The following is an 11,824-nucleotide window of genomic DNA, read 5'->3' as shown; positions in this document are numbered from 1 at the left end:
GACCATTTGTATGCCAGAATGCCTGCTTAATAAACTATATAAATAACTAGATGTTATAGTTTGAATCAACTTTAACAAAATTTTTTTATCGAATATTGGACTCTGTACCTCACAATCAGCTCCTTCATTTTTAACAAAAATTGTGACATGTTCACCATATTATGCTAAACAGCATACGAATCGCATGCAAGCATTTTGTATACTTCTGCTTGTTAAATTGCGGCAAAAAATTGTAGTACACCGAACAACAATACTCGATATGGGGGTGAATGAGAGTTTGCCCTAACCTGAGTTTAATTTCTTCTGATAACTGATACTTGAATTTATATAGCGATTTGAGTTTGAAGAATGATACTTTGAAAATTTTTGTCACATATTCAGGGAAAGACAAAGAGCTATCTATGGTTACGCCAATATTTTTAACACTGTCTACCCAGTCAATGTCTGCGTTATCGAGAGTGAGCTTAAAGTTACACTGAGTTTCTACTATTTGTCTTTGAGACCCTATGCCTGAAGCCAAAGTTTTATTTGGATTGATTTCACAACACAACAAAAAAATATTTTTTGAATGTTTCCTACACTAAATTAGTCAATGTCTACTAATTTTGGGGTGATAAAAACGAAAATAACAATAAAAAATTTTTATTAGCTCTGGTTTTTGAGATACACAGTACTTAATCTTAAAGAGTAGTTATACTATACGTGAAAAGTGAAAGTACATAAAACAATATTGTTATGTTTCTTTTAGAATATTTTAAGTACAAAATTAATAAAAAAAACATTATTCTTAGTGTTTTGACAAATAAAAGAAGTTTGTACCACCAAATTTCAATTAAGTCCATCCGATTCATTGTAAGATCGTTGTCGTTTAGCTTGTCTTTTATAAAACACTTCTGGAGCATCCCTACACACAGACCAGCAGTAGTCTGCAAGCATTGCTTCATTCCAACGGCCCTGATATCTCTGTTCCATTAAGGCAATGTCTTGATGGAATCTTTCTCCATGTTCGTCACTCACAGCTCCACAGTTTTGTGGGAAGAAATTAAGATGAGAGTGAAGAAAATGAATTTTTAAGGACATGTTGCATCCAAGTTGGTGGTAAGCTTGAAGAAGCTCTTTAACCAATGCTGTGAAGTTATCATCTCTTTTCTTACCTAAAAACCCATGTACAACCCCCTTAAAGGCTTCCCAGGCTCTTTTTTCATTTCCTGTTAAAATCATGACAAAAGCAGGATCATTTACGATTTCACGGATTTGAGGCCCAATAAAGATGCCTTCCTTGACTTTAGCATCACTCAACCTGGGAAACTTTGCTCTCAAGTACTTAAAAGCTTGTTCTTCCTGGTCCATGGCCTTCACAAAGTTTTTCATTAGTCCCAACTTAATATGTAACGGGGGAAGGAGAACATCCTTAGGATCTACAAGAGGCTCGTAAACTACATTTTTCTCATTAGGGTTTAGGTCTCGTGTAGGCCAGTTCATTTAGAAAACCAAAACCTTGCTTTCCCAATTTGGGGAAAATTTTTGAATCCTGAAAACTTCGCCAGTACGTTCAAGCAGTAGGTTATCCAAAAAAAGCATCGTTCGTTGAAGTGTGAAAATGAAATCTACTAGATATCCAAACGTTAATCGCATTTGTTGAAATCTTCCTGCCCGTATTGATATGATCGTTAATTCTGCGCAAGCGCTCGAGCAACAGATCGCCTGTTTCCATTTTTCCTTGGCTTTCCCAGTTCCGAAAGCAACTGTAGAGGTGAATATAATTATGGAGGTGAAAGCCTGCCGATGCAAATATGCGCTGTGAAGTGAAAAGTTCGAGGCTTACCTGCGAATTTTGAAAATCTTCCGCATCTTTCCCTCCTCCCAGCTGACCGCTTGATTAAGTTTTTCTTCGAGAAGTTTTTAAATCTGCTCAACAGGTAAAGTGCCATCGATTTTTTCTTAACAAATGTCTTCGCAATCTCTCCTCCCTTGCTTTCGGCTGAAGGAAAACTTGTTGATTATGATTTAGGGGGGTTGTAGTTTGGCCAGGGGTTGTATGCTCCAGTTTGTGTATCCAATAAATCCGAGGATTTCTGGAGCAGCAATTCGTTTACTGATATATTCGCAATACTTTCTTGTTTGAAAAACAAAATTGCAAAATTTTTATTGCTGCTGCTGTATTTGTTTTTTGTTGAGTTCATTATAAATGTCCTTGACACAGTTTAGAGCCTGGATACGTTTACTTGTCCTACTACCCTTTTCATCAGTGACAGCTACAGAAAGTTTGATTAGGGTATGTTACATTAACGAGTAATATGTTGTCAATTCGAAGAGCTAAACAGCTGGCATTACTTTTTACTACTAGTTAAAACACATCGTGTAGGTTTATGAAAAATAAAATCAATTTTGAAAAAATTATACCACGCCGCCTATGCCATACAAAGAAACTGCCGACATTCGGTAACTATTTAGTGTTTATTGCCATTCGAGTTGACTTCGTATATACTATACTCGGGATTAGGACTGTAGGTATATAGAAGGGTGTAATTGATAGTCGGGACACAAGTCGGAGGTCATTCCCAGATTGTCGTAATTTTCATTGTCATTAGGACTGCTACACTCCGTATATATCTGTTTTTAGTCTACTCAACAAGTTCAAAAACATGAAAAATAGAGATGAAGGTCCTAAAAATATGAGCGATAGCTCATTCGATTCGGAATCACCTCAAGAAAAATGTTTTTGAAGGATTTTGGTGCAGGTAAAAAATTGCAATTGTTATTAACTAAATAAGAATAAAAAAAATGGTATTTAGTTTTTCGTTAATAATTCAAAAAATATTAATATTTGAGCAATTTTGAAAAAAGCTCGTTGAAGAGGAGGAAATTCCCGATAAAAAAGTCCCGACTCCCGAAACTCTATTTCCATTATTTATAATTTTAATTTGACGTTGAAAATACGGTTTCCGCGCGGCTGTTACGGAATAAGCGTGCTGCCGTTAAAGAGAGTTTATCAAAATAAATATCTTTTTTATAACATAAAATGTCATTTTAAAAATTTGAAAAAAATCTAGTATCTTCTTAACACTTGAATGAATCGAGTCCCGTAGAAAAAAAAGTTTTATCACCATTTTTCAAAAAGTTATTCAATTGTTAACTAACGAATTTTTTCCCAATCTCCGTTGGTATAAATAATGGGATAAAAGGTATAAATAATTGGCTTATAAATTTTAAACTTCGTGGAGCCCTTTTGATATACAGGGTGTTACTAAATAAGTGTAAAACATTTAAGGAGGTGATTCCTCATCGAAAAAAAGATAGGATCTTTCATATAAAGAAATTTCATTGGAGCATTCCTTGTTAAGATACAGCTCCTTAAAGGGGGTACATAAAATTTGTATAACAATTTTTTTTAAAAGCACTAAAAATGTTACAATATTGAAATCAACCTGACGTTTTGTACTATCAAAAAGACACTTAGCCAGAAATGTATTTCGTTTACCCCATGGTTGTAAGGGGTGGAAAACGCAACCCCTAAAATTTATTTTCAATGTAACTTTTTGTCTTATTATTTGTTTACCATTTAAAAATTTATTTCCGATAGCCTGTTTTATTCTAAACAAAAAATGTATCTTGGGTTTTTTGCCCAAAACAAACCAGTTCGCAGCAAAAAAATATTTTACGAATAACTACAGAGATACATCGTCATAAATACGAGAATACGAAACTAATCTATCTAGTCAGTTTGTGAATTTTCGAAATTGAATTATTACTATTTGTGTGTTGTTGTTCTGTTCTTAATTTGTTAGTTTAATAATTCACTTGTTATTAAAATGGCATACACAAATGAGGAAATGGCTGATATGCATTACGTTTACGGAATGTCGCAGGGGAATGGGTTAGAAGCTTCTAGAAGATATGCTGAAATGTATCCTCAACGGTAGCATCCTTCACATAGAATATTTGCTCGACTTCATCAACGATTACGAGAATATGATTCATTCGACAAAAGGAATGCAAGATTGTGGTCGCCATCGAGAAGTACGAACACCACAGCTTGAGGAAGCAGTACTTAATTTGATTGAAGAACAACCTACTACCAGTACTAGAAAGATTGCTTTCCAGCTAAATGTTGATCATATGACGGTATTTCGAATTTTAAAGGAACAACTCTTATACCCTTATCATCTGCAACGAGTACAGACACTGTTACCGCGAGACTTTCCGAACCGTCTTGAATTTCGCAATTGGGTGCTGGAAATGATTAGAAGATATTGTGACTTTCTGAAGACGATAGAATTCACAGACAAATGTAATTTTTCTCGGGACAAGATTATTAATTTTCATAATTACCACATATGGGCTGATGAAAACCCTCACGCTATTGTCGAAACTAACCATCAAGAACAGTTTTCTCTTAACGTGTGGCTCGGAGTTATTGGGGATGATTTAATTGGGTCTCATTTTCTACCTCCTCGATTAAATGGTGAGGCATATGTTCAATTTTTAAGAGAAGTGCATCCAGTACTGCTGGAGGAAGTTCCATTGGGCGTCAGAAGGGATATGTTTTTTATGCATGATGGGGCTCCCGCCCATTTTAGTCAAGTAGCATGTCAGCATTTAACTGAAACATATGCAAATCAGTGGATAGGTCGAGGAGGACCACAGAACTGGCTCGCTCGATCCCCGGATCTCAATCTTCTCGATTTCTCTATTTGGGGCCATTTACAGCATTTGGTTTATCGTACTCCTGTTCGTGATGTAGATGACTTAATAAACCGCATCATCGATGCGTGCAGGGTAATCAGAGAGACTCCAGGAATATTTGAGCGAATACGTGGCCCAATTAGCCGACGTCTAGACGGATGCGTAATGTCTGAAGGTAGACATATTGAACATTTACTATGATTTCTACATGTTGTGTGTTTTGTTATTAATAAATTAGTTTTATTTATTACCTTTTCATAAAATAATTTTTTGCTGCGAACTGGTTTATTTTGGGAAAAAAAATCCAAGAGACATTTTTCGTTTAGAATGAAATAGGCTATCGAAAATAAATTTTTAAATGGTAAGACAAAAAGTTACATTGGAAATAAATTTTAGGGGTTGCGTTTTCCACCCCTCACAACCAAGGGGTAAATCAAATACATTTCTGACTATTGTAACTTTTTCAGTGCTTGTGAAAAAAATTGTTATACAAATTTTATGTACCCCCTTTAAGGGGCTGTATCTTAACTAGGGATGTTCCAATGAAGTTTCTTTATATGAAAGATCCTATCTTTTTTTCGATGAGGAATCACCTCCTTAAATATTTCACAGCTTAGAGCTTACTCGTGCCTGACGAAACACCGTTCCGGGTTTGATTTTGGAGTTTTCCTTCTCCTAGACGGGTTGCAAACCAATGATAATGACGCCCATCTCACCAAATTACACAAGTCATGGTATGTCTCTTGTGCCTGTTGCTCACATTGCGTGATGGACCCTCTTACTCTGGGAACTTAGAGGGTGGTGGATAATAATATTTTTTTACAATGCAAATAAATATGGGTTCTTACAATCTGCTACACCATTTGTTGTCTTCTTTTTAGAGTCGGGAAGTGGTTATTCAAAGGTAAAGCTTGATTTAATATTTTTTTTCTAGAAATATTTTTTTTTATTGGTGCCAACCCTGGATGTGGCATCTATTTCATGGTGAGCCTATCAACTGCCCATCATAAACGAATGCGTATACAAAATTTCGTGTCCCTGCTATTTACCGCTGAGGCGATCTCTCGTACGGAGCCGATCCTGGCAGCAGCATCAGTTCACGTTTATGATTAACATGCATCGTCATCGGTTCTGGGCCAGCATGCAAAATTTCAGATCAATCGGATACCGGGAAGTGGGTCAAACTAAACTTGCAAGATTTGTTAACATACATACAAGTCAAGTTGAATAAAACCTGTCAAAATGTGTCCCCTGTATACTATGGTTGATGTGTTTTTTTTCCTGCAAATCATTGTATCAATAGTTATTCAGGTTGGCGCGTTTTAAATGGAATGCACTGTATAACTGAATAAATGCGAGGTAGAAAGTTCTTTCAACATTCAGCTGGATCGCCAGAAACTACACAGGCAAAATCTTTCACTTTTCTCATTCTTCGTATCGTTTTCTTATACTATTCAGGAATGCTTTGCGGTGAATTACACCTCCTTTGAAGAAATATGTTTCATTTGTTTATCGCGTTGCTGAATCATTTGAAGCTTGCGCAATTATGAAATTTTCATTTTTTCTTGCTATCAAAGGAAGTGGTTTATTTCTCATCAAAGTCAGTGTCTGTTAACATACTTCAGTGAGAGGCCGCTGTAAAAATATTTACTTTCTGCGTTTATTTTCTTAGGTGAGTTAATAGAAAATGTTTGCATTAATTTTCAAATTGCGTTTGGTTTAATGTAATTTTGGGTTATCTTCGAAGTGAACAGAGTGATTCATAAAAATGTTCAGACAGTTGGATTGATCGGGCTGTTACAAAAAACTCTCAGTTATCTGTCAAGCTTTCGGTAAATTTATTACCTTCGCAGGACAACTAAAATGCAAGAAACTTTTTTATAAAGATACTAGCCCCATTTTAAACAAGTAGTAACAATATTTTTTATCAACCCAAAACTACAGGTTCCCAACTTCAACACTGACGGAATTCAATACAATCTGAGAGCCCCTATTTTTCCTCCCTGCATATTTCAAGTTTCTAGGTTCAGTAGCTTCGGTTGTACGTTGATATAAGAGCCGATAACAGCTAGTAATTCACATTGTTACAGATGCCGGACAATCTCTTCCTGCCCGCGAGCTACATCGTGATGGTGGAATCCGAACCCGACCTCACCACCTTCGAAAACAAATCCGGCCTGGCCGAAGACATGAAGTTCCTTGCGTCCATGCCGGAACTTTGTGACGTCACTTTCCTCGTCGGAGACACCAGAGAACCCGTCTGCGCCGTCAAGGCCGTCCTTGCTGCCCGATCCCGAGTTTTCCACAAGATGCTGTATCAGGTAAGTCGACAGCAAAAAAGACCATAGCCAAGCTGCCAATACAATGGAAGATTCCAGAAAAGGAGTGCCTCCAGCCTGCCTGCAATTCATGTTCTTTTATTTAATCAACATCATCGTGATTATCGTTGACGTCGTTGTCATCATCATCACTATCGTTCATTTCATTTGAATTATAGTTTACGCGATTGCAATCCTGTTCTGGGGTCGATTAGTCTTATTCTTCTCTATATTTGGTTTTTGGTTTATTATCCGTACTCTCTGATTTATAGTAATCTGTAGCCATATTTTTCTATTTCTACATAACTCCTACTATTGATTTGTTCTAGTGCTTTTAGGTTTTTTCTATGCCGTCCTTCGTTCGTGTTCTCGATCTTCCTCGACTTTTTCTTTGGATTCATATCTATCTCTTCACTTGTTTTATCCAATCTAAATGTTATATCTATCTCTCACGATATTTTCTTACCTTAGCTCCGTCCCTACTTCTTTGTTTGTTTTTATTTTTTTTTCTTCCCGAGATAATGTCAGATTTCGAAATTATTGTAATTGTTTTTATTTCCACTCTCCTTGAGATTCCGTCCTCTTTCAAATTCATTGCTGTGGTTTTCATCGAATTCGATGACTGAGTTAATCATTGTTTGTGTTTTCAACATTTATCTCCTCCTGAAGGTTTGGTTTCCTCTGATAATTTTTTTTTCCCGTTTTCCGATTGTCATTCAAGGTAGTTGGAAGTCTTAACCTTTTCAAATCTGAGGTTTCAGTTTTTAAACGGTTCTCTTTGTTTTCTTTTTATTCATCAGCTCCCAAATATTTTGTTCATATACAGAGTGGTCCAACGAAAAGTATGCACTTTGCTTTTCTCCTTTTTTTGTAACTTAACGCAAAAATGCTCGGACAGGTCAATTTTGCTTTTGAGGGGGACAAATTTTAGATTTATTTTTCTACCTGTGCCTTCAACCCCCTAGCGAGGGTGAGTAACAACCCTAAAAATGAAAAGTGGGGTCAAGTGATATATCATTTGAAAGGGCACGAAATTCTCTTTCCAATGATACCTAATTTGTTGTATTTCACTCAAACATGTAGGTATTATGAAGAAAAACAACTACAACCCAGTACTTTGAAATGTGTAATTGACTTAGTAGAATCCTACTTCAGCAAGTGCTGAAAACGTGACTCATTTGCTTCCATATGTAGCATATCAGGTGTTATACTTCTGCACTCTGCTGTAATTCGTTGGCAAAGATCTTCTATGAACTCGGGCTGCGTAGCAAAACATTTATTTTTCAAGTGTCCCCAAAGGAAAAAGTCTAAAGGCGATAAATCAGGTGCCCTGGCAGGCCATTCGATGGGGCCTCTCCTTCCAATCCACCGTCCAGGAAACCGGTCATCTAAAAACTCTCTTACCGGAGCAACATAGTGAGGAGGTGCTCCATCTTGCTGAAAATGAAGCCGACCATCATTATGATTTTGGCCATTTTCAATTATTTCTGTTATGAGAGGATCAATTGTATCTTCAAGCATGTTCAGGTAGACCTCACCAGTTAAATTCCCAGGAATAAAAAGTAGCACTACGATATGACTACCTAATATGCTACACCAGACATTGATTTTTTGAGGGTACTGGGTAGACCTCTCGGAATGAGTGTGGGTTACTGTCATCCCAGTAACAGCAATTATGCCTATTCACAGCTCCATTAAAAAAAAGTACTCTCATCGGAAAAGAAATTAGTAGCTGGCTCAGTTGTTCACAAAATTGCAGCCTTCTATCAGGATCATCTTCATTGAGTTCCTGTACTAATTTAATTTTATACGGATGAAATTTATAGGCTTTCAATATCCGTATTATGGACGAACGGGAGACACCTGAGGCTGCAGCAAGCTGACGGGTACTTTGAGTATGATCCAATTCAACATGTCCCAAAACAGCGACTTCCCTTGTTTCATTTCTGATCGGTTTCCGTGGCTGGTGTTTCACATTACAGACAGATCCGGTATCGACAAACTTTTAGACTAACTTGGCAACGTACGAATCATTCACATTTTTCCTGGGATGACTGTTATTAAAGAGGCGAGCAGTAAGTCTAGCACAACTATTATGTTGATAATAAAGTTTAACAATTTCAACTCGTTCAGGAATGGAATAAACCATTTTTACAGTAAAGTTGAAATAATTTCAAAAGCAACCGAACTGAATCAATGAACGTTTGCCTAAATTCTTTTTGTACACTTATCTGCTGTTGTTATTTGAACCAAAAAACGCACGAGAGAAATTGAGGAATGTAGTAGTGATAAAAATGCCGTTTTTTCCGCATTTTCATTAACACCAAAAATATCGAGTAAATGTTCTTGACTTTTTTATAACTATTCAAGTAAATACAACAACTTAGGTATCATTGGAAAGAGCATTTCGTGCCCTTTCGAATGATATATCACTCAACCCCACTTTCCATTAAAAATTTTAGGGTTGTTACTCATCCTCGCTAGGGGGTTGAAGGCACAGATAGAAAAATACATCTAATATGTGTCCCCCTCAAAAGCAAAATTGACCTGTCCGAGCATTTTTGCATTAAGTTACAAAAAAAGGAGAAAAGCAAAGTGCATACTTTTCGTTGGACCACTCGATATATGCTGTTCACATTTATTTCCTTCAGTTTCTAATTCATTGATTGCTTTGACTGGTTTTCATTTTGTTTATTACTTATTATTCTATCGTCTGTACAAGCAATTATTTGAATGCTGTTAGGAATATGGTTTTTCTATTAGTATATGTTTTCCTTATCAACTGTTTTAATTAAGTAAAATAGTATAGGAGATAGGGGGTACTCGTATCCTTGCATTATTTAACGAGTGTAAACTTTCACGGCCAAAGATAACTGTATTGAAGCTATTTTCCGGGTTTTTTTGGCAGTGGTCTGTAGGTTTTTGTACCTGACGTTTCGTGTTCTACTGCGGTAGACATAATGAAGGCGATGTGGTAACAGTCACAGTGCTCAAGTTGTTTTTAACTCAGAAACTGTAATTTACTTCTTTTCGTGATTCCAATGTATACCGATCCGCTGTTACGAGGGATCCGGTATACTTCTGGTGTTGGTGAAGGCTCTTTTGGGGTCCTTAGCTGACCTTAGACTCCCTCTGATGGTTTATCAAATTTTGGAAAATTATTTTTACGCCTGATGCTTTGTTTCAATTTTCCCCAAATCAACTCGATGGCTTTTCAGCAATACTCTCGAAGGCATACACTTTTTCAAATGTTTTTGTCTGTAAAACTTCAAGTAGTTGGTTTTTCGTATAGTTATCTTCAAAATGCAAATTGTTGTCTATTAAAACACTTTGTATTTCATTTTCCTCGAATTTAATTCGGTACTTTGATGAACTGCCGCGAATCATAGGAGGCGTTGTCAAGAACTATTACACTATTCGCATCCAAATTTGGGATTAATGTGTTTTCAAATCATTCCTCGAAAATATTAGCTTCCATGTTCTTATGAAAGTCAACATTGCAGTCCTCAAGTTTTTTTCCACATAATTTCAAATAATTCGGAACCCATCCTTTACTTCCACCGCAATGCTCAATGATTAGTCGCGATCCTTTGTTTGCAGGCATGTTAGGCGTACACATTCTCGAACCATCAGTCCACCCTTTCGTAACTGTGTCATGAGTGTCATACCAAGTTTCGTCCGAAGAGAAAATTTGGCGGTGTTCTTGTCTATACTTAGTTATTCGTTCTATATATTTGTTACGCAATTCCACTATTATTCTGCTTTCCATAACTGACTGACGTTTGTTAAATCTAAATCCTAGTTTCTTCCTCCAATTCTGAAGAGTTTGTCACAGCAGCTCACGTTATGGCCGGAAGTATTCAATTTCTTCCTTATGATTTCAGTTATAGGAATCCCATTGCTTTTCTAACAGTCGTATATTGTTTTTTTCAATGATTTCATTATATAACATCTAAAGGTCTTGGTAATCCTGTATCACATCGCGTCTTGCGTTCATAAGGTTTGTTTTTGACTATTTTACGAACAGTTGAGAAAGGAATTTCAGTCAAATCTGATGTTGCTTGTAATAGTTTGTTTCCCTCAAAACCAAACTTGAGATGTAAATTCTTATATACATTGAAACAAACTCTCTGTGTTTCAATATTCAAATGCATCCGAATCTTGTTCACTAGTATATCTTTTTCTCATTGTTCACCATCGCTATTAGAATCACTACACTGGAAAAAGTCTGCGTTGTTATCACACTCGTTATTACCATTAGTACTTGTCCAAGGACGCCATATTTTAAACAGGTAACAACAATTTCAAGTAATTATAACTGCACCAATATCGAATTTCAACAATCAAATCGCGATCAGTTCCTGAACTGAACACGACGGCGATAACCATCCCCGCATTCCCTGATTTCTATTCGTTACCGTAACATTATTTCAAATTCAATTTTATGACTCTTCAGCCAATCATAAAACTCGCTTAGTAAAGATAATCCAATACGAACCGCCAAGTCTACAGTCCAAGTGGACTAGTTCGCTGCCGGTTCATTTCTATGTATTGGTTTTTTTGGTTTTTGAGAGTGCTGCCAACTTCAAGAGTGCACAATATCGTTTACTTCGACTATACCTGCCTGTGTGTGTTGGTTTCCTGTACACTATAAAGCCTAATGTCCCATCTTCAGGTATGTTCACAGAAACATCCAATAATGCTATAGTTTAAATTAAAAGGGTTTCTCGTTCCATTGTGAATTGGGTTCTTGGTTGGATTAGGTTAGGTTAGATATAATAACAAATCGTTCAGTGTCTCTTCACGATCTTATCAGTTTT

At 36.5% G+C, this 11,824-nt stretch overlaps 1 protein-coding gene across 6 annotated transcripts in view; it reads left to right on the top strand.

The window, feature by feature from the left end:
• Positions 1–1,742: 1,742 nt before the first annotated feature.
• The window catches only part of gprs (speckle type BTB/POZ protein), a 46,324-nt gene continuing 36,242 nt past the window's right edge, over positions 1,743–11,824 (top strand). For 5 of the 6 annotated variants that reach the window (XM_074174515.1, XM_074174516.1, XM_074174513.1 and 2 more), the window contains exons 1-2: positions 6,285–6,358; positions 6,777–7,007. In XM_074174515.1, coding sequence (XP_074030616.1) covers positions 6,777–7,007 — 231 coding nt within the window. In that variant the 5' untranslated portion in view covers positions 6,285–6,358. Of the gene's footprint in view, positions 1,920–6,284; positions 6,359–6,776; positions 7,008–11,824 lie in introns of those variants that run through there. The other variant, XM_074174512.1, reaches the window with a different exon arrangement.

Source organism: Leptinotarsa decemlineata, unplaced genomic scaffold (genome assembly GCF_025532065.1).
Source record: "Leptinotarsa decemlineata unplaced genomic scaffold, Ldec_3_MD MMD2_tig00000591_RagTag_RagTag, whole genome shotgun sequence".
In the NCBI taxonomy this organism is placed as follows: Eukaryota; Metazoa; Arthropoda; class Insecta; order Coleoptera; family Chrysomelidae; genus Leptinotarsa; species Leptinotarsa decemlineata.
Note: the sequence above shows the minus strand (reverse complement) of the source record. Positions and strands in the feature narration are given on the sequence as shown.